Source organism: Corvus cornix, chromosome 3, assembly GCF_000738735.6.
Source record: "Corvus cornix cornix isolate S_Up_H32 chromosome 3, ASM73873v5, whole genome shotgun sequence".
Lineage (NCBI taxonomy): Eukaryota > Metazoa > Chordata > Aves > Passeriformes > Corvidae > Corvus > Corvus cornix.
The window spans coordinates 91524916-91551518 of record NC_047056.1 but is presented as its reverse complement, the minus strand read 5'-3'; the positions used below and the strand labels follow the sequence as shown (position 1 = coordinate 91551518).

At 37.8% G+C, this 26603-nt stretch overlaps 1 protein-coding gene across 1 annotated transcript in view; it reads left to right on the top strand.

Annotated features, from left to right (window-relative positions):
• Nucleotides 1-26603, top strand: part of AGPAT5 (1-acylglycerol-3-phosphate O-acyltransferase 5) — a 55907-nt gene that overhangs the window by 17430 nt on the left and 11874 nt on the right. The window contains exons 4-6 of the mRNA XM_039568731.1: nt 3386-3475; nt 10873-10963; nt 19732-19893. Of these exons, the coding sequence (XP_039424665.1) occupies nt 3386-3475; nt 10873-10963; nt 19732-19893 (343 nt within the window). The remainder of the gene's footprint in view (nt 1-3385; nt 3476-10872; nt 10964-19731; nt 19894-26603) is intronic.

Here is a 26603-nt window from a genome sequence, read left to right as displayed (position 1 = left end):
TAAGTCTGCTTTAATTAAAATACAAACAGGATATATATTCCATCCACTATCACTAGGTGTCCAGAAATTATTTTTATCAAGATTTTGGAAAATTACTTTTGCTGTGTGGAATATCCGGTGCTCAGTTTCCTGACCGGTATATTGACCGTTAAAAGGAGGTTCCTGTGGAAATTAATCTGAATGTCACCTACATTTTTAATCAAAACATGTATGTATTAAATAAAACCTATTCAGCTTTTGATTCCTCAAAAAATAAAACTTCTGCAAGATTTAGTGAGGGGTGATTATATATATTTATATATATATATATTTAAATCAGTGACACAATTGACAGGCAGTGGTGATGCATATATGCTTAAATGACTGAGACGGGATGCAGAAGGCCTGCAGTGCAAGCTAATAGGTATTTTTATTGTTTTTATCACACCAAACAGTGCAAAAACATGAAACACTTCCTGCCCTTCCTGTTGATGTTCTGTCAGTGATGTCACTTACACTCCACTAAAAGTTTCCAGAGCCACATAATTACGCTATGCTTACGGAATTCATATTCCCTTCCTCAGGTAAACATCCTGTTTGGAAATAAACGTGGTCTGGATGTCCAGGAGAGTGAAATTCAGGCACAAAGGAAGTATATTTGTAAACACAATCCATTGTTGACTGAGAGAGGGGCTTTTAAAGTACACCGGAAAAAAATTACAACCTTAAAAACAGTACTTCCAGAAATCTGTTTTGAAGAATGTTCATATATTTGATCTCTTACTGAAAAGGAAATGCAATACAAATTGGGGAATTCGAGCTATATACAATCACATAACTAGCATTCTTCTTTGAGGCAGCTATCTAATAGCAAGGAAATAAAAGAAACACTTAAATTAACCTATTATGTTCCAGGTCTGATGTATTAGGTAGAACCGATTTCTTTTCATAGAACTGTCTTTATTATTTTTAGGTGGATCTGAAATTTTTTTTTGCCTCTGTTATTTGCTACCAATTAATCCCATCACTCCTATTCGCTTATATATCCAATTCATTCCTATTTATCTTATACCCCTGATGAGACTGGGATGTAATTTTGAAAAGTATTTTTGTTAAGTTTGCTTGACTTTTTAACATAGGAAGTATGTCTTTATCTTTTCTGTTATCCAGCATCAGCTTGTGCACCCTTTTGGTTGTTCCTGAGTTTTAGCCACATATCCTGCCTCTCTTCAGCTTTGTACCCAAGCCACAGGGACCTGACCGAGTGATGGGGTGAATGCAGCGAACGCTGATCTTGCAATACTTTGTCTGTTCTTACATTACGTGACTCTGTGCTCATTTACTTGAGAAGTGCAAATCTATTTCTGAGCATTAAAATATCTGACGTGCGACACCAGATCTGTCTTTGGTATGTGTCATGGTATCCCCAACCAAACAGTCCAATAGTAACTTCATTTGTCCAAGTTGACAAATCAAACAAGGAAAAGTTGGTTTAGTATTTTTCCAGTTTACTGCAGCTGATTAGTAATTTGATGATACAAGAAGACCTTGATTCGAGGTTTCTCTCATTGATCAAAGCTTGAGCTAGCTGAGCTCACAGAGAATGATGACTTATCAATTACATGGAAATCTTATATAGTAGATTAATTTCTTCTGATACCAAACTGAGTTTCCCTTCCTGGAAGGGGTGGTTGTGGTGAGTGTCAGAATACAACTGTATTTCAGTCTGCTTAAGACTTCTGTTTCCCTTTAATAGTGTCAGATCTTAGAAATGGTCTTGTATGTGGAGTGTGGAGATAACATGAGGCTCTCTGTTTACTACACAGTTGAAGAAACGTTTTTCTGTTCTGCTGCTTTCTGTCTGGAGCTGTTAAACTGCTTGTGGGATGGTCCCGATACCATGCCACAGCCAAACTCAGTGAACTGGGGAATTCTGTTCATGGTTTTGGTCCCATGCCAGTCAAAGCAGCAGAGCTGAGTGTTAGAGCTGGCTACTTTACCTTGGGAGGGAACCACAGATGATAAAGTTAAGACAGAATATTTAGTATGCAGTTAATGCATCATTGGCTTTCTGTTCCCTTTCACTGCAGCTTTTGAAGAACTCAAAAGTCACATCAAACACCACTAGCTAAACAGCCATCTCTCCACACCATGAAAAGCAAAGGCTGAAAGCACTTTGCATGACCACCTTTTCTGCCTGCCTCCTCCTAACCCCTCAAATTTTATTCTTATCCATGCCATGGACACAGCTCTGCACACAGCCACCACCCCTGTTTCTACAATGTACTGTATCTTTTCATGAGATCAGGTATTTGAATGAGGCTCAGCTCTTAGTGGTTTTAATCTTACTATCACCTTTCTGTTAAGAGCCTGTAAAACCATAAATGGACAGAAGTTGTCTGACGAATCCTGATACCAATAGTCATGGTGAACAGAAAAGAGTATTACCAAGTTATGGAGTCAGTTAGAAAACCCATGAAAACAATGTACCTTAAACTCGAAATTATGTTGTTTGGAAGCTAGTTTTGTTTTTTCCAGACTTCATTGTATCAGTAGTTCATAGGTGGTGCATGTTTGTTTACATCCTCTTTCTCTGTAGATAAAACAACGTGGTAGAAGAGAGAAATGTTAGGGCAAATTTCTCTTTGTGTGTACTTTGACATAGTCCTTTTACTGAAGTTTTGTAATAACTTGTGTGCAACAAGTTATAAAATTAATCACTTCCAGGACCTAGTTTAACTTTTAATAATAGTTTTCAGTAAAAATCCGTCTATAAAATTCTTTGTCTTCTGAGGATTTCGGTTTACTCATTCAATTATTATCTTGATATAACTTCTTTATTAAAAGTTTGATTCTCTAGTGAAGTGCATGGAGGTTTTCAAGATCTACTCTAGTTACTTTTGTGCTATTCATAAATTTTGTATGTAGAAGTATGATACCTGCATTCCCAGTATTTGCATTAGTTACTATGTAAGAGTGGGCACATAAAATTGAAAGCATTGACCTGTAAGTGCTTGAAAGTGAGTAACTTCAGTCCTGTGATTTTCCCTTGATACACAAATGAAGCTGCATGTCAGCATTGTCGGGAATAAACACCCTGGGGGTCACTTCTAATGCCATCTTCTAGTTAAGTATTTAACACCTTTAAACAAGACACTTCAAAAGTCTTATGCATTGGGCATTTTTTATATCTGATCTTTATTTAAACAGATTTTGTGAGCTAAATTATATGCAAATGTAAAATTAGTTTCACATGTTTTTGTGATAGGAGAAAATGTCTTGTGGGCAATTTGCAGTGTGAGTCATAAAGGTGACTTGTAATTGTCTCTTGTTTTTTCTTCTATCAACTATTCTACATTAAACTACTTAAATATTTAATGTTTTTCTTTTTTTTTCTCTCTGATAGCATGGAGGAGTGTATGTAAAAAGAAGTGCCAATTTCAATGAGAAAGAAATGAGAGCGAAGTTGCGGGCCCAGATGAAAGCTGAGACTCCAGTAAGCTTATACCTTCCTTCTCATTTCTTTGACTTTTTTAATGGCAAAGGCTTATTGGAGAAAAGAGCCATGCCCGATATCCACAAACTACTAAGATGGTAATCATGGATTTGTTTTCTTTCTGTGTTTTTACAGTTACTTTCTGTGACTAGAGTGACACCTCTAATTAAACTGAGGAAAATTTGACTGGTTCTTTATGATTGATGGGAACTTTGTGATCCTCTCTGTAGAGGACAAGGGGGATCTGGACTTAGAACATGAACTATAGTGCTTTCCTTGAGAAACCACTATTTCAAAAGAGAAACCCTCTGTTTCTAAAGACAACATTTTGACTACTGTGTGCTTGTCAGAGACTGATAACTCTCAAATTTTAGAAGTCAAGAACCTTTCCTACGAAATGCTAATTAGTCATCACAACAATCAGTCATTTTTAATGGCAGTGACATCTTAGAATTGAATAACTTTGTCTGCTATGCCTGGAGGAGGAAAAAAAACCCAAAACAAACTCTTGATAATTTTCTATTTGAAGAACGACTGTTACTGCCAAGTGACTTTTCTCATGACTCCCTGTATGGTTTGTGGCTCAGTGGTTAGAATCACTGTGCTTTGCTTCCATTACTTGCAGTGCATTAAATTTTTTTCTGCCTTTTTGGCCAAGCTGCAAAAAAACAACTAAGCAAGCCTTGATCTAAAACAGTTAAACTTCCCTTTTATTTAAAATTGTGTTATTAGGACTTAGACTCCACATATTGTCAAAACTTTTATAAAGAGTGCATGGGTTGTTTTAACATTCATAGTAGTCCTTTCTTTTTTCTTATTTGGAGATAGTGGGTTTGTGTTTGTGCATGTGTCTGTGTTGAAAAAGTAAATTGACCTTGTGCTTACTGAGAGACTTAAATGAGTAAAGTGTCCCTATTTCAGACAGTGCTCAAACTCTTTTTGTCTTGAACTAAGAATTAGTGTGATTTTTTTGTTTTAATTAAGTAAGGACAGTTCTAGGTGTTAGCATATAAGTTAGGCCAGAAATACATTATAACAACTAAGCTTTTGCTGTCCAGTGTCTAATCAATGATGTCCATAGAGAAGAAGGTCATGTTCAGTGGTGGCAACCTGCGCCCCCATTACCAGAGAGGGTCCTGGGATGTAAAGAGGTTGTGTTGCCTTATTATTTGCCCTATGTCAGTGGTAAAGATTCTACTTGCTGTAAAACTTGCGGTGTAATGGAATAAGCAAAGGCCACTTGCAGGCTGTGTGAAACATAGTTGTAGTCATCCCCCTAAGCAATTCTTCCGCCTGCAGGTTAAGTTCATTTTTGTTAGTCTGGATGAAATAAACCAGCAAGGTGTTTTCCTGCATAGGCCTATGGATTTCTTGCTAGCTAAAGAGACAGCTTGTGCTTGAGTCTGGCTTTCATGAGTCTTCCCTTTGCACCCCCTAAAAAGCAGGGGTTTATTGTTATTATAAGGTTTTCATTGCGGTAAGAGTCTTAATTGAAAGTCTGTGTTAAATTAATCTCCTTTGTAAAAATGTGTATTTTTCTTTTAGTACAATCTTGGGAAGATGTGCCTAGAAACCCATCAAACTATGTCCTTGGAAACCTGCAGATGTTGTTCAGTCTTGCTGCAGCGTGTCATTTTAGCACAGGTAGAATGTAAGGAGAGGTTTAAGCATAAAGCTTTTCTTCAAAGATACAACTGATGTGGATTCTGCTTTCCATGTTGTTAGTAAGGGAAATGAATCCAAAAGTCTTTGTTTATGGAATCATCTTTCTTCTCCCTCCTGAGCAGTGTGTAGATTGAAAGCCCATACCTAACCTATCAAAGCTAATGCCTAATAAATGTGGGACCACTTGGATACACTTGTTTTTTGCTGCAGTTTAGCTCTCTGGGAGTTTGGTGGTATTGGAAATGAGCACAGAACCTGGACATGCATACCAGGCAGTTGTTGCCATTTGCTTCATATTATAGGTGTTGCAGTATAGAAGAGAAATAAGTGTAACTGCTGCAGGAATTAATTGTTTAAAATCTCTCAGTCAGACCATATAGGGAGTGACAGTTAAATTTACAAAACCAAAGTTGTCAAAAGCCTCTTTACTGAGGCAGATATTTGCATCTGCAGGAGTAAAAGACACAGACCATTGAGCTGTCATTGAGGGAAGACTAAACTTCCTATAGGCCACTTTATCTGAGAATTTAAATGTAGTTGCTACTAAATGGTCTTTAACCAACAGTTACTACTGTGAGAAGAACGTGATAACCTGTGTCCTTGCTGCATTATTCATTCAGTTCTGCAACTTATCATGACATTCACAAGCAACCATATTGCTTTTAAAATGAAGACATTTTGATCAGTCAAGCAAGTATGTCCTGAACTCATCAGCTTCATGCAAAAAAAGCTAATCTGTGACTGGAATTTTTATGCACTATATGCTACAGCTCAGGGTGGCCTTTTCCTCAGTTTAGTGGGCAGTTGGTGTAGCTTAGTCATTCTGTGTGTAAGTGGTAGAGTTCTTTCTTTAATGTAATGCTAGAGATGAGCTGGCCTTTCAGCTGCTCAGGAAAGATTTATATACCAATAAAGAAGAGATGGACAGGAATCTGTGTTAAAGGTCACGTTGTTATTTACAGTTTCTCTCCACGTACAATTTAAACAAAAGAATCCAGATGATTAATGTTCAGTCTGTCTGGAGCCATCCCTTTTACCATTAAGAAACTGAAGATGTGTAGGAAGACAGAACCAGTCTTCTGTTCTTCTCAGAATAGCAAGCTCTTTACTGCTTCACTGCGGACTTTTTTTTTATTATTGTTAATGACAAGTAAATTGGAGTTAAAACTGACAGGCAAAGTAAGGCTGCCTCTTGGCCTCTTACATGCACAGTAGAACTGGATTAGTGCTCTGGCATGTCTCCTTTTGTGTAGCAACGGTGGACTGACTAATTGTCCTTGCTCACCTTGTCTTATGACTTCCACCCACCTGTCTGCTATAAAGAGCCCCTTTTCCTGCCCTCTGGTTTGCAGCCAGTCCACACCTCTTCCCAGATGCAGCGCAGCAGTGCCAGGCACAAAACTGATGCCAGACTGAAACACTGTTGCACCTGTGTTTTCTTAGTGGGGATCTTGAACTAATATATTTTCTTACTTCTTTCTGGAAATCACATTGCTTCTCAAACTGTCATTGAATTATACACTTAAATGGTGCATTATTGGGCCTTTTGTTGGTAAAACTCACTCAAGATGATGTGATTTGGTTTAAAATTCCATAAAATTTGACTGATTGCTAACAGATTGCAATCTTACGTCTTGTTGTGAGAGCAGAGACTGTCACCATGTTTAAAGAACACTTTTGTGTTAATGTTGTGTTAATGTAAGCCATAGATGAATGTAAGCCCAAAATGAAGGGGTATCCAGCTGACACTTGATATGCTCAATCTACTTCATTTATAAAGAAAGTTAACTCTTCTGAACAGCAAACTATTCAATTTGGTAATTGAAAATGTAACTTCTATTTTTTTTATCATGCATCAAGAGTAGGAAATCTGCATTCTGAGATGTGGAATTTAACCCTGTACAACCAATATTTAGCTGATTACTATGTGTTTTGGTTTTGTCATTCATTCAGTCATAGAATAAATCATTGTCATGTGAAGAAATGCCAATCAAACAATAAAAACATGGAGGGGACAAATGCATCAATACAACTGCTATAAGGCTTAATGTAATAATTTAGTGATATAGGTACTAATTTGCAAATCCCTGACAATTGTAAATCACAGATGTCCTTGCCTGCTATTCCCATATCACCTTTTGTATTTTGTTCCACTTACACCAGATAGGCTTTCTTCTACCATATCCTTTTCAGTTATTGATCTGAGTGGCAATGTTTCTTATCCAGTTCACTAGAAGCATACTTTCTAGGCAGTGGTCTAAACGGATGCAGATATGAATCTGTCTAGCTGTCAGGATACAGTAATAGTAATAATAATATTAAAATTAAGCAAGTGCATTGTTTAAGACAATTTTGAATTTTGTAAATTAAAATATTTGTTTTCCCCTTGTCACCTGGGAAGAGTGATCAAGATACCTTTAGTCAGTACTTACCACTTCTTGATGCCCTGTGCTCTTCTGCAGAGTAGCAGCTACTCACTGCAGGACATTTTCCAAAGCCCTTGGCCACCTTTTCTAGCTGTATGTCTATGGTTGTTCTGTATTCCAGGGACTCGATTGTTGCTTCCCTGCTTTCCCCTGCTTTGCCCATACCATCTCAATTTGTGGCACTCTGATCTATCTCAGGGACTTCCTCAGCTGCCCTGTCCTCTCTCTGGAAGCAGAGGGCCCCCTTAGTGCCGTTGCTGTTTCTTTTTGCCTGTGAGACCTTGACAGTGCCAGGGAAATGAAGTGTTGCTATTTGGAACAATGCAGTTACCATCTTCCATTCAGTTCATATGTGGGTTGTGGCAAGTGCACTGACATTGCACTGGGGACTCTTCAGGTAGCCCCTGCATCTTTTTTTATTTTCTGGCTCCAACAAGAATCAGTAGGGTTCTACTAAATTAATCCTGATCCACTCCTTGAAGCTTTCAAATTGAGGAGAGGCACCAAGTTTACTGGCACCCACCCATTCCACAGAAGGAATGAAGGTACCACATACCTGAGCATAGGGACCTATTGCTTGGGTTAAAATTGGTGTCTCAATGGATCAGGGACTGCAGTAATCCAAAACTATCTCTGCTATTTTGAACGTGAGCACTGTATTTTGCAGTGATACAGTGTGTAACCTTTATGTAGCTAATTGCCCTAATTGAAAAATCTGTATTAAAAACGGCCTAAGCTGCAGCTAGTGTTTCTAGGCAATTAAAGTGCTTCTACAAGTTCTTATTCCAAGTTCAGGGGAGCTTATTTAGTTATTAAAATCTTAAAAGAGATTTGTAGTTCTTACAGTCTTTGGAAATAGTGCTTAAGGATTTAACTTCTGCTGGCCATGGTGGGAGAAAAGCCAGTCTACAAGTGGTTCTGGTAGGCTGAACTGTACTGGCAGGATATCTTTGTCTTGTGCAGGACTGTATGTGAGTATAAGTAGGTCATCTATTTACATTCATGAATTTTACTGTTAAAATAGTCCTGATGAGCTGCACAACAGGTTAATATGTGCTGAATTTAAAGCAAAGGCCGCTTCTCTGTCTTGTTGGTATGCTTTCAATTCAGAGATACTCAGATTCTGGTCAACAAACCTGTTTAGCTGCTTGTGTTTTAGAGGTTTACAAGAATAAGTAAAATATAATTTCAGTCCCTGGTTTGTATTACACACATAGGACTGGAGTGAGTAGATACTGTTCCCTGTTGTGTAATCAGCTTTTGGGGGTGATTATCTGCTTTGAAGACCAGTAACATTGTTTCCTGCTTGTAAGTGCTGACCTAGGCACCAAGAGCAGTGTTCCTGTCCTGTGCGCTTCACTTCCTTTGCTCTATTACCTGTTACAGTCACTGTATTACCCTTTAGAGCTGAGCAATGCAGTCTTTAATGGGAATGAAGGGTTGGACCACCTCATCTTGAAGGACCATTTTAAGCATCCAGATTACAAGATTTGAACATAAGCACATTTATGAAAAGAAAAAAAAAATGCATCTGGATTTGAATATTATGTCCTTTCCAGCTGCATCTGAAAAGTTTTATTTAGTCACTTAAATATCTCAACATTATACTTCATAGATGAAATGTATAGATGACTGGGGGAAGTGTGGACTACAGCTGGCTCTAAGGATTCCTGTACTTGTCCCTGTACTTATGCTACTGTTACAAAAAGTAAGCATCTTGTCTCTTAAACCCATTTTCTTTTTTCCCTCACTACCAAATCTGTATGCATCTTGGATGTCTGTTGGTCCTTGAACATTCTTGGACTTCACGTGCATCTGCAGTCTGTCAGTTTCCCCCAAACACACTGTGACAAGTACAGCCTTTCCTCTAGGTCTCTTTACTCTACTGACACTGGTTTTGCTATTTTTTTTTTCTTTTTCTCTGTCAGATTCTAGACTATGTACTTAGTTCTCCTTTGTCTTGATCTCCAGCTGTCTTCTCTGGTTGGCACATTTCCTAGGTTTCTTCTCACCTCTGCATTTTAGTGCATTTTTCAACCTTCCTCACTGTGGGGTGATTCTGGAGAGGTCATTTGCTGGGGGCTGTCTTTTGGCATTCAGCCCTTTCTGTAGCTGTTCTGCAATCATTAAGTGTAAATGCCAGCACACACCAATGTTTTGTGGGCCAGAAGCACAAAGTTGCATTCCTGTGTGTCTCTTTTTGAGTTTTTATTTAACTTTGCATCTTTACATGATGTGTACTCCAATTATCAAAGTCTCCATCTAATCACTGGTAATATTCCTTGGACTGTTTTGTAAATCTATTGTCTCATTTTCTTTCAAATGTTTCTTGAGACTCCTTTCTGCAAAGTTAATATATTAAGTATTTACGGCAGGCATTTTACTATGAATGTGTCATGTTCAACTCCATACCAGTTTTCATTTATGGCCATAGTCTCTCCTGCACATGAGTCCCCAATATGAAATTTTCACTGTTTAAGTGATGTTTTGCAACAGCTTTGTTTGTAGGAAATTATACAAGGCACAAACACACACAAAAACCCCAAAACCCCTCTGTTCTGTTTCAAAAGAAAATGGAAAATTCGTCAAATTTGACTGCTCCTGTTTGGGTACATAATTTTACAGACAGATATGCAGATGCTTAGGCGACCTTTACCTGTGTAGGGATTTGAGAACCCATAGATAGTTTGGTGCTGAACAGGCAAGCAAAGGAATTTACTTGGGAAATATAACCTTGCAGATATGCCTGCTTAAAGGAATGTGACTTTAAAGTTCAAATTTCGCTGAACTATGAGTTTGGGTTCCTAATGTATTTAATATCCAAGGCAGTGAGAGACATAGGGGCACATAAGATCTATCATAATTTCAATTAATACTATTTCTGATTATGAATGAATTATCGTATATTTCAGTATAAAGAAATACTAGAGGCAAGATCACTATTAAAGAAAAAAAAAATTGGTCACTTTTTGATGTATTTGTCTATCTTTTCAAAATCTTTTAAAACTGATACTCTTGTTGATGTCAGCTGCTCCTGACTTGCTGACTTTTGTTGATACATGCTATCTCCCTTTCTAAATCACATGGAGTATTTTCTATGGTGGATTTTCAAAGGAAATTATTTTGAACCTCAAACAGTAAGTTTCTTAAAGCTAAGTATTCTGATTTTCTTTTAATCTTTACAATAGTCAATGGTGTGAGCTAAATACAATATGGACCTATCAAGTGTTGATAATTTTTGTAAAAGCAGTCAGTTTACATTCGTTATAAGAACTTGTCTGTTTTGTTTCTTTTTTAATTCCACAGATGTATTTAGTGATTTTTCCAGAGGGGACTCGTTACAATCCAGAAATACCAAAAGTCATTGCAGATAGTCAATCATTTGCTGAAAAGGAAGGTAAGCATAAAGAATTTTTGAAATAATTCTTTTGTTATGGTGCTAACACTTATTATATAAAATTGTTATGTAATGTGAAGATCATCTCACCTTAACTGGACTTTTAAACCTGCATGATTGGTATTTAAAGGTTTAGAATGGTATAAACTACTGTTTCTCTTACAGAGCAGGATTATAGTAGTTTATATACAGACATTTCATGCATTTCACAATGTACAATAGTAACAGTACTCCAGAAGGCTCGCTGTAGTTTCCACCTGTAGGTGTGTATTTACTTATTTTCTTGCTCCTTCAGATTGTGAGAATTTCCTACACTGAATCAGGGCACTGGTCCATCTAAGTTAATATTGTAGCTCCAATTACAGTTGTTAGTCAATATAAAGAATATTTTGCATAGAGCTTGTTGTGCCTTAAAAGAAAGAGTCTTCCATCATTTCACTTTTAATTAGTATTAATACTCCTATGGCATTTTAGTTTTGTTCCTCTCTCACCTTCCAATCTCACTGTTCCTTGGTTGAACTTTATTGAGGAGTCGCTTTGATTGTTGGCATTGTCTCTATAACCACAGATGGAATTACTTCATCTTTGGAAAGGCTTGCAAAAAATCCAAGTGTCCCAAGATTTTTCATATTTTCTCACATCGTTTGCACGTAAACTTCAAATCCAACAGTTCAGTGAACATGTTTCCTGATTTTGTTTTTTCCTGTTGACCAAAAGTGAATTAATTCACTCTAAAAGTAAACAAATAGGTCTGGTAAATTCATCTCTGTGACACACTGAAATGAATTCACAAGTCTGTGAATCAGCCTGTTGATATAATCAAGCTATTAAGTATTGTTAACTCTTGTCCAAAAGGATATATGCTTTTCTTCTCCATGGGAAGAATGGAATTTGTTTGCGTGTATGAGCAGGAGAGCTGAAGTCATAATGTATTTGTTCATCGCTTCAGTTTCCTGTCGGAAATGAAAGTCAAATGTTTCATTTAGGTTGGTGATTCTTTGAGAGTTCAGAGGGAGGGGGGTGTTTGATAGGATTTTTTTTCCTCTCCTTCTTTTTCAGGGAAAAGGCTCTCGTTGTTTCACTATTATTTTATTTCACCTTTTAATTGTATCTCTGCACTCTGCGAAACAGTAAAACACTGCTTTTGTGCTTTCAGAGCACCTGTTTGTTTCTTCAACTGCTTTCCTCTCCAGTACTGGTCTGTTTTTATTTTGCAAGGATTCCTCCTTTTAAAAATTCTCATGACAAATAATTATTAAACAAGAAGCATCTCCAATTCTGTTGCAGAATCCTCTTGATTTGCTTCTCCCCACTGCTAAATTCTTTTGTTGTTGGCCTCTGTCCCACTTTTTATGTGGGGAGAAGGGGAAGCAGTCTGTGTTCCCCTAGCCCCTGCTCCACTGCATGTCCACGCAGAGATAGATACTCCCTGGAACTGGAGCATCCCTCATGCAAGTGTGTTGAGAAGGAGAACTGAAAGCAGAACCACACTGTTCTGAAGTCTGAGCCTCGAGCACGAACCAGCCCAGGGCACATCCCAGTACGCCGGGAACTGTGGGGACAGGGAGCTCCACGGGACTGCTGGCAGGATGTGATTACAGCTCCCCAGGGTCCTGCTGCTGTGCAGTGCTGCTGGCCTGGCTCATGGCTTGTCCTCAGCAACCCTGGTGCCCCTGTGGTGGTGGCTGGGTTCTGGGGCTGCAGCGTGGGAGCCATGGCCACAGGCCTTGCCATGGGCAGGCTAAGCGATGGCCATGCTCCCTGGGAGTGCTGTTACGGGATACTGCTGAGCGGGGTCAAAAACACACCTTTCCATGCTTGTCCAAAAGATCCCAGACACTACTTACTTCCTACAGTTTTAGGAAGGGTAGTAGCACCGAGTAGTTTTGCCAGCCATAGGAATGAGGAGGACATACTGTAACCTACGGTTTAAATAGAATTGCACTTTATTCTTTGTGGGGATATAATGAAGTCTAATAATTTAGTCTTGTCATCTTAGTATATTTGTTACAGAGCACAGTGCTTCAGTGGGGGTCTTACTGACAGGGGAATTTGTTTGTTTGTTTTGTTCCTTGAAATTATTTTTTTCCCTATATTTTTGTTCAATTTTATGTTGAGAAAATACTGCAAGTGTAATACTGGAAAAACTGGTTTAATTAAGAAGAATTAAACTAGAAACCCCTGTTAGAACCAGAGCTATTACCCCCAAAGATAACAAAGCTATTCCTAGAGCATAGGCATAACTCTGTGTTTATGGTACTGTCTGAAATACTGGTTTTGACATTAATGTGTGTATATGTTTTAGTAGTTTTGCAGAGAGGAAGTATAAAAAGGTTTTTGTGGGACTGGACTTTTTCTCTTCATGAGCTGCATTCTCTTTGAGAGAAGATTCATTGGTTTGGGCAGAATTCTACCTGCTCTTAGTGGGATCAGTTGAAGAGCTGCATCTCATATCTTGATGTTCTTTTTAAGTTCTGGATACAGTTACTGTCTCTTTACAGTTGGTTATAGGACCAGTTCAACAAAAAGAAATTTTAAATTAATTTTTTTGAAAGCTGAGATTGACATACAATGAAGTATCGTGACATTGCTGATTTCAACTATTATGTATTCACTCATTGATATGAATATATAAATAAATCTTAACTCTATATGAATAGGATGGAAGGATATCAAGCAGCAAAAAAATTTAACCTTGAGGTAGCCCTTGAAAGAGAGGCGACATTTAAAAATACCAATAATAATTCACGTTACAGTGCGTTTTGCCATAGGCTGGGGTTCTACACAAATTCTTGATTTCTAGCAAGAGCAGATGGTTTTCTTCTTTAAGAAACAAGCAAATCAAATACAAGGTGGGTCCATGTTGGGGTCTCCCCCCCTGCCATGTAGCCCTGGGAGAGGGGCCCTGGGGGGGAGACACGGAGTTTCCCTGCCCCTGCTCAGCCTCGTTCCCATTGGTTGGTTTGTGTTCCCCTGTGTGGCCAAGGACCCTCGGGGTTCCGTGACTGGAGGAGTTCCTGAGCTGAGCCCCGGCCATGCGGCTGGAGAAATAAACATCTCTGAAACATCTACCACGAATCTGTCTGTATATACTTCCTTTCCACGGGACTCCTGGTTTGATATATGCTTGTTGCAGTAATCCCCACTGCAACAGGTCCACTGTAAGTTCTGTCTACAATTGTATTCAGTGAGAATAAGCAACAGAAAGTTGCTTACTTCCAAGAGTACTGATTTTATGGTGATGAACTGAGAATGTTGTCATCTAAGGGCAATGCTAGTAACTCCAAAAACTGAAGGACTACTCAAACCTTTACAAGTGGCAGAAGATTCTCCTCAGATCAGAATCTTACCTGGGATAGAAGGTAAATTCAGAATATGTTTGATTGCATTGGGAAAGGAACTTGTTGACGTTTAAAAATGAAAACAAAAATGATGTCTCTAAAATGAAGCTGTTTGGTTATTTGTGGTAGGGTTAATGCAGGAAAATCATAGAACAAGTTAAATTTTGTGGACTTAAGAAAATTAATCCAGTATTTATATTTTTTGGCTAAAATAACAATATTTGCTGGGATTTTACAGCTACAGCAAGCCACATAAACCATGTGTTGCCAGAATATCAGATGTAGGTATATGTTAGGTTTTCTCATTTCTGATGGAGGCTTCCAAGCTACGGGGCATATCTGCCACGTAGCTGGATTTGAGCATGATACACTTCATCATCCTCTCCTGGCACAAAGTAGGTGCCTCAGTGAGATGGTTCCAGCAATTGCTACCAGGATGGGCTCTCCTTCCATGTTTCAGTATGGTTGGTGTTTCTGATGATACATCTTGCAGCATTCCCATAACCAAATATTTCTTCCTCTGCTCTCTTGAAGAACTGAGAATGTGATGGCATGTGTTTTGCCCCTTGTCTCCTGAGCTTTTGCCTTCCAATTTCCAATATATAAGTATATAGTCAGTAATCGAGTTTGCTTTTGTTTTCCATTGCATGGGAGTAGTCAGCCAACATGGTTCCCATCTTCAAAGTCTGATGCAGTCATTCTTTCAGCTTGCATATTGGTGATACCTTCCAGGCTCTGGGCTATGGGTTTAGGCATCTTAAAAGTACAGGACTTCCTCCACACTAGTCAGTGAGCTTTAGTTGCTGAGTCTGGGGAGTCTTAGTATGTAGGTGGCACTCATATTTTCATATGGATTTAACTAAGCTTGTCATAATAATGGAAGTGGTAATTTTTATTGGATCTACTTAATTCAAACTGTAAATCTTTTAAGCCTGGGTCTTTTTAACAAGGACTATAGAGAAAAATGTCTATAAACCCTGCAAAATACACTATTATTATTTTTTGTACCAGCTTCTGGTATAAAATTTATTTCATTTTTATGTACCCAAAACATATATTTCTTATCATTTTGTAGTAGTCAGTCATAGAATCATAGAATATGCTGAGTTGGAAGGGACCCATCAGGATCATTGAGTCTGAATCGTGGCCCTGTGCAGGACACCCCAAACACCACAAATTTTTTAGGTTTAGTAGAATATGAATTTTATCAAAATGTTAACAAATGGCATTTTTAAAATTTGAAAATAAATAGAAATAATCCAAAGCCAAAGGGGTCAGAAGCTTCTTAAATGTAACTTGGCTTGTTTTTGCTAAATAAAGACAAAACAATCATCCCTGGTGAAAGGCATTTTTGGAATTTTGTATTGATGTTTGATTTCTAACAAAGGTCATTTCATCAAGCAAACATTTAAGGTATTCATTTATTATCTTCTTTGGTTTTACGCAGAAAAGTTGCTAATGTAAATATTTTTTAATGCTAAGTTTATCTTGACAAATATCATGCTTTCTGCTAATATGTTTGTGTATGCAGGATATGCTTATCTCAAAATTGTTTTACAGGTCATGTAAAAAAGAGGTGTTTCAGCATAGCTAATTGAAAATGCTTCCCTTCTAGATCTTGGCATTAGTTTTTGATTGTATTCTAATGCAATTCAAAGCATTCAATATCCATAAAAGTTATTTAGAATTGTCTCTGAAGAAAATAGCTTTTGGTGGTATTTATTCTATCCTTTCATGAAAGCAGGCTTAGTCTAAAAGTGCTCAGTAAGATGTGGACAAAGAATATAGTTTTTAAAAAGAATGGGTTATGGACCTTGAGTAGCATTTGAGACCAATCATTAGAATGAAGTAAGGGTCTGTGTTATTAAAAGTTATCCTTGGGAAATTAAGTTAGGAAAACAAGAAGCCACATTGTATTTCTGTAGATACCCATGATGGAAGAAAGTGTACCAATGTGTGGTGTCTCCATGCCTTGCTGTGGGCTGGTCATACTCTTCCTGAGGGGATTCATTGTATTTCCTGTATACTTCAGTTCATGGTAACAGAAAAACACTTTTTACAAGTGCATGCAGTTTTTTAATACTGCCATCAGCTGAGTCCTGTTTCTGTAAGTCGATGGAATACTAGCATACAAATGGATGAGCTCTCCCATCATTTGTTATTTTATAAGTCTTACTATGGACTCTGGTTTCAATATGTAAAGCTTTGAATCACTGGAGGCATTCCAGAAAGCTGGCGGGAACTCAAGAGCTGGGTGAGTACTTGGGACACTGCATGTAACTGCAGAGCTTTCAGTCTAACATCATCACTGCACACACATTCACATGAAAAAGGAAAGATCTAATTGGTCTTGAAATCAATTCATTGGTTTTCACCCTGGTTTCCATTTTTGTGTACTTGTAAGTTGAGTTTCGAGTACATGATTTCATGGGGAGGGGAGAGAGGTGTGGAGACTTCAAACTAATTCTGACATCCACTTTCAGTGAGCACTTAACTTTTGTTGGTGAAATGTGGTAATGCTAATATAATGCACATGAGTATTCTTCATTTAGAGCTGAGGATTTTTATTGTTTTCATTTTAAAATGTGGTGCGTGCACATCAGGGGTGGAAAACAACTAACAAAGCCCAACTAAAAATGTGGATGGCCTTCCTGTACTGAGCAGCTCTTTGAGTTTTTTGGCCTGGATGAATGGAAGAGGATGGCAATCTTTTACATAGAATTGTACTTAGCTACTGTTACATGTTACTTCACCCTGGTGAAGTTAGATAAGTGATGTTTTGTTTAGTGTCTTTTTGTTAGTTTGTGTTTAGATTAAAAATTCAATTCTATAGATGTTCATGATTTGGGCCTTTGTACTTGCCAAAGTAATTGCATTTCATTCCATTTTCTTGCAGACTTTCTGAAGTAATTCTGCATCTTACAATAATGTAGTAAATGGATGATATTTGAAGTATCATTGCTTACGATATTTCATCAGATTTTCTTTTTTTTTTATGTCTATCATTCAAAAGTTAGAAGAGCAAAGCTATGGCTTTTTAAGGTAGAGCATTACAATATTAGTAGTATCTAGTTCATTTTCTTTGGCATTTAAAATAAAATCTCATGACCTTAAGTGCTTTGACAGAGGGTCCTAACTGTATTGCACAACATTAAAAACAGTTTAAGCACAGTGTGTTTTGTGAATTGGATGCAGGCAGCTTGCCAAGGTAACTATACTGTAACTACTTGGATTTAAATTCTTTTATGTTGATTTTAGCAAAGATCATAAGTAATTGCAAGAATATGTGGTAATGCTTTTATAAAATTGATTTTTTAAAAGGATGTGCTGAACTGGTGTTGCTGCATGTTTATCATGCACTGTAGTGTTTCTGAATAATGGATTATGGACTTTTTTAATTGATTTTATTTAGATACATAATCATGTTGTTCTTAAACTCTGAAGAGCTCACTGACAGCATGTGGAATAAGAATGGCTTATTCTACAGTTGCACTTCACAGATTGTCACTGACATCTTCATCACCAGAACTGGCCATGGATTAAAAAAAATCAGCAGTTAATAGTCACAGATACCTAACTTAATTATTTGTCTAGAGGATTCAATTCTCACTGAATTTTCCCTTTTTCTTCCTCACCGTAATAGTTTGGTGAAGGGGAAGATGAGTTGGGCAGGAAAGGAATGACAGTGTTTTTAGAATATGTTTGGGAATTTGGCTCAGCAAGAGTTGTGTTGAGTGTCATGTCCACACTAATATCATTGCTGACACAGCACGAGAATATTCAGTGCTTCATTTACAGAGTAAACATTTTGAAACATAACATAATTAGCTGTTTGATGTAACAGCTCACAAGCTAAGAAAACACTACCACCATGTTATGCTTCAAAATATTTACATGATCCATATAACATTTTGCATAGACAGTTATCACTACTGCCAGTAAAGCATGGAACAATGGCTTCAGAAGGAGTGCTGGTAAACAGCCTTTTATCTTTGCATTCAGACAAGGAGGTTCTTACCAAATAGTAAGAAATCAAGATAGTGATTCATACTGAAATTTTCAACTCCTAAGAATGTTAGAGTGATGTAGAAACTAGCATTATCTTACAGTGTTCACTAGATGTTTCCATAATTTTAGATCAAAGTATGTTTTACCCAGCAAGGGAATTCAGCACAAAATCAGGACATAATAGATAGTCTTTTGAATTGATTTTGCAAGCAGAAAGGTATCAAAAGCAATACCACAATACTTTGGTTTAGAAAAATTTCCTGTTCACCTACCAGGAACCAGTGGATTCATGAATGGATGGTTCTTTAAAAAAGGACTGAAGAGTAAGCCAATGAAAAATAGGCTAGAAATGAAAAACCACACTTCTATTCTGATACTTCTCAGTGAGAAAGATACACATAGAAAAACAGTGAAAATTTTTACATAGTATGCTTTCTTTTTCTAGAAGCCCTTTCAAGTAAATGTGGAAGAGCTGTGTTCAGGTCAAGAAAAGGTTTTGGGTTTATTTGTTTGCTTGTTTTCATTTTGAAAGTTATTGTATATTAAAATTCTGGAAAGGGAACCAGGTTTATGCTTTTGAGCCCAGTGTGTTATGTTCTTAAGTATGTTCTAAGTGGAAGTGGTTAACTGAGGTAAACACGGATATGAAATGCTGTTGTTAAGACATGTGGAGTGATGTTAAACCTGACGTTCTTGTGTCCTTGACATACCAATCTTTGTGGCTTGGCCTGGAAAAGTTAAAGATAAAAGTTGATTTCTGTCACTACGAGTTTGTCAGTAGCCAAGTCAATTGTAACAGATTGTTTGCAGGGAAGCACAGAATATTTTCTCCTTGGTTTTGGTTCTCGGTGCTGTATTTTCCCCCATTGCTACTAAATTTTCTGCTGGGATAGTGAGTAGGTTAGGATTCAGTATGTTCACTAAATTGGTTTTTCCTTGGGAAGTAAAATGCTGGATGAGCATTAGGTGTGCTTAAAATTCTCTGTGATTATCTGTGAAATCTGTTTCTGATACAGAATTTCAGAAGGTGATGCTATGTGTGTTTAGTATTTCTCAGATAATTTGCTCTTTTTTTAACCTCAGTTGGACACACATAAACAGTAAAGAGAAGTGCTGTTTCATCAGTCATGAGCCGCATTAAAACCATCACTGCTTCTAGTGAGGAGTTGTAAAAAGGGCCCTCTTATTGAGCACCCTTCCTATTGTTAATTTAGGATTTCTGTTTCATCTTCTACATGTGTTCAGTAGAGCATAAGCACTGAGTACGCATGCACATTCAACTGAGAATTGAAATTGAAAATAAACCTCTTGTGATTTTGAAGGGAGATGCTGATGTTCCTTGGCATGATGTTCCTTTTGTGAATGTAGTCCAGTTTACTTTCAAACGCTGTAATTATTTTTGGTTTTTTTCCCCTCTAGGACTTGCTATATTAAAGCATGTGCTGACTCCACGCGTGAAGGCAACTCATGTAGCCATTGACACAATGAAAGACTATCTGGATGCAGTGTATGATGTGACTGTGGCTTATGAAGGTACTGTGGACCACAAAGGGCAAAGAAAACTGGCACCATCTATGACAGGTGAGTTGAGGCCTATTAGACATGCTATAGCCATATGCTTGCTCATATACAGAACCAACTTCAGGTGCTTTGAAACGCTCTGAAGATAATCTTCACAGAGCTTCAGCCATCCTATGGCCCCTTGGTAGGGCATCGTTCTAGTGACTGGGCTTTACAGGAGTTACCTGTGACATTCCTGCCCTCTGCCTCTCTATTCCAATTCCAAATACAAGTGCTCTTGCAGTCAAAGGGAACTTGGAGCCGTAGGCAGCAGATTCCATTTACCTTCATGTTTCTTCTAGCACTGGGATTTGGCATCATCCTAAATTCTCTCTCTCTCCCTCTGCTGTGCTACATATGTACACATGTACATGTAATTGCTGAAATGCACATTTTAAAGGGAAAATGTGTAGCAGTAGTATTTTACTGACAATTTTTCAAAGTGCTGCACATAGCCACTAATCTTACAAACACTCAACAGCATTTTATGTAAGTGGGCTTCACTTGCTTTAGTATTTTAAACCACCTACAGGACCTTAAGAAAATCAAATAGATGGGGTTTACATTCCTTGAGTTATCTAACCAGAAAACATGTTCTGGTGTTTCTGCTGGGGAAAACTCAGGGACAGAGAGCTTCAGGGTTTGCTGTTTATTATGCTTGGTGGTGAACTGATAATTTATTCTTAAGTAAATAATTTGCCTGCACTGCTACTGGAGTGCCAGATTATCTTTCTTTCCATTTGTAGTTGCTGTGTTAGCCATATCTATGCCTGACTGTCTGTTGCTGGCTGGCTCAAAGTGGCACTTTTGAGTCTCTTGCACTACCAATACCAAGTGGGAAAAAACAGCCACAGTAGTTCCAAAGAACCGTCCAGATTTTTGGGCAAGGGATCGGTGTCGACTGAGGGACTTGCAGGGAACTTCTTATCTAACTCTCTGCTCCTCAGCTCACCCAATGACACTGGGACTTGTTCCTTCTGCTGCTAAAAATAGTTTGTAGTGCAGCTGTTTCCATGTCATTTCATTAGGAGGTGTAACTCCTTGAGTCACATGAACTGCTTCCCAGGTGCTAGTTGATTAGAAGTTCTGGAATTGTCTATTTTTACATTTTCACCTTGTTTAAAATTCTTTTGGATAGGTGAGAAACAAAACTGTCAACGCTGTATATTAATTCAACACTTGTTCTGTACTGTAATGTCTTAGCATGGTTTTATTTTACGTATATTTTGTTCCTAATGGGCATTTTTTATGTCAAAAGTTCTTTTTATGATTTAAAGTTCTTTATTTTTTTTAAATGCCTTCTGACCTTTTTACAGTACCTTTTGAAGACTGAGCAGCCTCCCTTTTGTCCCATCACCCAACCCTTTCTAAGACTCCCTTCAAAACAAATAGGATTGTTTCTCCTTCCCTGCAGCATATCTTGTTTCATTACTTAATTACTAGGCAGTTTCAACCATTCTCATGCTGAAACTTCTCACTGCCTAATGGTTAATTAAACTATTAAAATGTCATTACCTAATAATAAGATGGCAAATGTTCAAATTCCTTACAAGACCTCTTCACCTATTGAACCTTACAGTTTGCATGAAGCATGATATAATTAAGGAAGGGGAACCAACAAGGTGAATTTCCCTGTTGGCTGTTTTTTGTGTTTGTGTCAAGCAGGAATCAGATGCTTTGGGGTGGCCACTCCACATCCAGCCTTTTGGAGCCTCCATGGCAGCAGTCCAGGCATATCTTTCAGCCAGGCTAGGGGTAATTACTGGCTGAGCCTTGGGTAAAAATAAGGCAGTAATACAGAATGAAGTGCAGCCAACCAGCTGTTACCCCATTCAGAGCAGATAAACGATATATCCATGATAGATCAACGTAGCGTTCCACGCTATTGTGGCAGTCACATGTATTCCATATAATACAAATTATGTAGATTAAGAATACTTTATGAATTACCATGTGGAACATAGTTGTCATTCTTTTAGGCTCTCCAGACACAAAGTGGCAGACAAACAATTTCTGTTTTAAGAGATCAAGATCATTTCACCATTTGTTATGCAGAAGTCGAGCAACTGGTCTGTCAGGAATATAACAAGAATTGAATTAGGAATACTTACGCATTTGACATTTTTTAGCATTATTTCCCTTTTACAGTGCTAAAATGAGTTATGCACACGTGAAAAGGACATCTTATTTCATATGAATATTTCATATTTGTGTCAGTGCTGGTTGAGAATTTTGTTTTTCATTCTTATCGGAATAAAATGGCAGTGCAATCCTGGTAACTTTTAAAAGATAAGGTTGACATGTCTTTTTCAATCTAGCAACACTGATTGAAATTTATTGCATGGAAAACAAACTTCTGATAAACACAACTTTAGTTGAGGACTTTATTTCCCATACTGTGACATTTCCCATGTGAATGAAATCTAAATTCCACACAGATATAGTGTTTCTTGAAATGTATTTTGCTTTCAGTTCTATAAATCTCGATTCCTCAGAAGAGCCTGTGCCATTTCAGGAAAAACCCATGCTTACCTGGGACATCATCAACTCTTGGCTGCTGTCTTCAGTAGTAAACAAAGCAGGTTAAAAAGAAAATTTTAGTGACTGTGAGGAGCACTAGCACACTTTGTCTGAGAAATTGTGTTAGCAAACTGTGAATGGGAAAAAAATTCTGAAGAAAAAGTGAATTGCTTTTTAAGTTTTGTAGTATGCAACTCTAAGTCTAAATAGTCTTTCTTAACAAAATTCAATATTAAAATTTTTTTTTTAAGTCCAGCAAGCTGAAATATCATAATGTTGACTTGCTCAATAGGATTAAAACAAAGCATAGTATACTAGCAGCTGGCAAACAGACATTTCACCGTGAGAACAACAGTGAATGCCAGACATACCTGATGTAATGGTGCCATTTTAGAGCAGGCAAATTATTATAGTATATACTTTCAAATGTGTTGAACTTTTTGTCACTACTTATGCATGTAAATATTTTTTTGGCTCTTTCCAGTGGCAAGTTTGTTTTAGAAGACATCAAATTTGATTAGTCTTCAACAGTGACTAAGATTAGATTAGCTTTACACAGCGATGTTGCTTTCTGCTGTTGTTTCACATCCAGTTGTAACCAATGGATGGATTTTTTTCCTACCATTTATTCATTCCCTTTCATTACAAGTTTGGAACTTGGTACGTTTCCAGTGGAAGTTTATCCAGCACATGGCAGCCTTTCTAAAGAATAGCGATTTCCCACAGGCTTGTCCCCTCTCTCTCACTCCTGAAGATGGCTTGTCCACATCATTAATGACAGAACATCATGGTCCTGCCTGGGGAGGACCACGCTGCTAGGGAGTATATATTTATGGTCATTAGAATAAGATGCAAATAATCATATGGGCACTGTGGCACAGCTGAAGGACATCTCAGGTACTGAAATCTGGAAGAACTATTTGGAACAGAAAAGGATGAGGAGAAACTCTTGTGCTGAATTTGTTGATACTGTTTTACTACGCTGTCATCAAGTGAAAAGCAGAAATAAGTTTGGGAAGAAAGGATGAGAACCTAGTTTTCCCCCTTCTGAATAAATGTGCTAAGCGTTCACATCCAGCTTTGTCTGGTGTTAAGGGGCAGGTCTCGTGGGACGTGGGAACTGTTATCATTCTTGCACCTGAAAGAGCATTATGTACACATCTACATCTTTATTATTCTGCCTGAAGGCTTTAGCATAACCAGATGGTATTTATCTGGCCATTGTAGATGAAAGAGTGTGTGAAATACCAGCATGTGACAATGATAAACACTGAATAAAAATAGCAAAGTACATATAGACTCTGTCTTAGAGAAGTCAGAGGAATTCTTGAGAATTATTGACTCTGCTGTATATCAGTTCCAGAACAAACAGTTTGAAAGCCTGTGTGTGTGTGTATTTCTGAAGATCTGTACATCACTTTGATCAGTGTGATTTGAGGAGGTCAGACTGGCCTAACTTCCCTCAGGGAAAATACACTTTTCCAAAAGCTTACACTTTTGTTAGGACCCAGTTAGGGAAGTACAAGACTATAGAAAAGGAACTGGAGCAATGTAAAACAGTCTTTGTCTGGACTGTGGCCCAGATTTGTTCACATCAATTGTCTTTCAAGGTCCAAAGAATGATAAGAAGCACATGGTTACACAGATGTGTTGAAAGAATTAAAAAGCTAAATTATTAAGCTGATAAACAGTAAAAGAAGTATAAAACAGTCCAAAGTAAGTTTTATAGTGATGAAATGACTCATAATCTCTTCAGATCTCTGCTAGCTGTCATGTTCTATTGCATGAAAGAATATTGAAGAGCAAATGTCATTTATTTTAGAGTAACCAAAGAAAGGATGTAGATTAGACCCCAGGCTGGACATTAGCACTGGTAAAATTTGTATCAAGTGTAGGATGGCTTTTTAGCATGTACAGTAAGCCTCACATCAAGAACTTGTCATTCTGCATCTGTTCAAGAAGAATTTAAGTAATAATTACCTTTCATATTTCAATATGTAAAATTTACATTGAGATGTTTGGAGGAATTTTGATAACAACAGTAGTTGGCAACATAGTTCTGTGGGGGTTGGATTAGATGATCTCCAGAGGTTCCTTCAAACCCTAAAAATTCTGTGATATTCTATACAACATTTTTCTTTTAAAGGAAAACCCTAGTTTTATTTTGTGCAAAATGTTAAAATAAAACTTTTTTAATAACATGATTTCACCAGATACCACAGAGTAAGTAAACTGTCATTCAGTTTTAACTGAATGCATTTTCACTTGTCCTCCATAAGACTAGATCTGTCATTTTAGACCCCCTGTAATTCCCTATTAGAAGTAGTCTGAGTAACATGAAAACCTGTCTGTTAATTTGGGGATGACTTATTTGTAGTGGCACTTTCAACACAGATGAGGGCATATGTATCAATATTCTGCAGATAAGGACAGTCTGGGTAAATGCAAAGTATTTTCATACTGTAAGAATTAAACATTGTACTTCTGGTCAAAAACAACACATCACCAAAGAGCAGCATCAGTTTATGGGAACATATGAAAGCCTTGATGTAGTTCATCAGAAAAAATGAAGGTCAGTCTGAGCATGAGTAGCACCTCTGCTTCTTTATCCATCTGAAAACAAGGACACAAAGATGTCAACTGTATTTGGAATTCCTGTAGCTCAGTTTGTCTCCACCATCACCCAAACTCGGATGCCTAGGGAGGAATGCAAGATTCAGGTGACCCTAAATGATTCTAACTTTTGCCAAATCACAGACACCTGTGGGTGCTGCAGCTGTGTGTGCTGCATCACACCCCCTGGGTGGGGGTAATGACCCCCTGCAGCTCCCTCTGAGCCCCAGGCATGTGTTCTCTGATTGTAAACCAGATTATTGTGTATCTCAGTTATTCCCAAGCAGCTCTTACTGAAGGTAGGCACCTGTAGTGCATCTGTAGCTTCCCTTTGGGAATTTGTGCACTGAAAACACACAGTCCTCAGGAAACCTCTGCTGCACAAGAGGCTCTTGAAAGTATTTACACTGGAGATTCATAAAATTACCCTGCACCCTGGACCTCATGCACATGTGAGAGGAAGCATTCCACTCCCCAAGCATCATTTATTTACAAAGGCTCAAGGAACTCCTGATCTTTATGCATAAGTGTATCTAAACCCTAAGGATAACAAAAACAACTTTAACTTCTTCACACTGTCAGGTTTGGCCAAAAATATGTTGCTGCTTTGAGAGTCTGTGTTTATTTTTGGGGGTTTTTATGCATCACAGTCCTTTTCTTCTACTCTGGTGCTATTCTCTGTTTATCAAAACAGACTGTCTGAAAGAAAGGCAAAAACATCAATCCTAGCAGTACTGGCATAGTTCCTAACAGATCCTGGTTTTTTGCTAGAGAGAAGATAGTTCTGAGCTGGTCCACTCCTTGTGTCTTTTGTTGCCTTTTTTTCTTACTTGCATAGTTTGAATTTTTTTTTTCACTTCTGAAACTGTAAAGATGTTCCAGGGAAGACACAGGTATCTCCTAAATTTGCTCATTTTCAGCTAGCAGTGGTGGGATACCTTTTAGATGTAATCCACAGACCTAACCTGATCTAGGTTCTGTTCCTGGCAGCCTCTTGATCAAAACTGTTACAGTTTTGTAGGAAACCTCCTGCTAATTTGGCCAACATGCAGTATTTACATATTGATACAGAGTAGTACAAAGGCCAGAGTGCATCTGTTAGAATAACAGCTTAAAGCCACTTAAAGATTGTTTCAGTGAGCTATAATGAGCAAGTATGGTAGGTCTTCATCAGAGACCATCTTGGATCAGCAAGACAACTGACAATGACATGCTGCTGCTCTCCAGTGCTAATATCAGTATGGCTAACTATAGATACCATTTTCTAATAATAATTTTAAAATATTCTTTAGATCTCAGCATCTTCAGGAAGATACAGACAAGTGATTATTTACCCTTGAATTTGTAGGATTTGTGGAGCTATAGTTTTTACCTGCCATCTTCAGGATTTATTTATATCTATATCTATTTTTTTTTTTAAAACTGTCGTATCCTTCCTTCTGCTTCCCTTCTCCAAACTGAAAATTTGGCCTTTTTAATGTCTCCTTGTTTGTAATGGAGGTACTTCTCCTCCTTAAATGTTTTAGTTGGTCTTTTCTGTGGCCTTCTCTGAGTCCACTACATCCTCCTTCAGATACAGAGACTGGAAGTGCATGCTG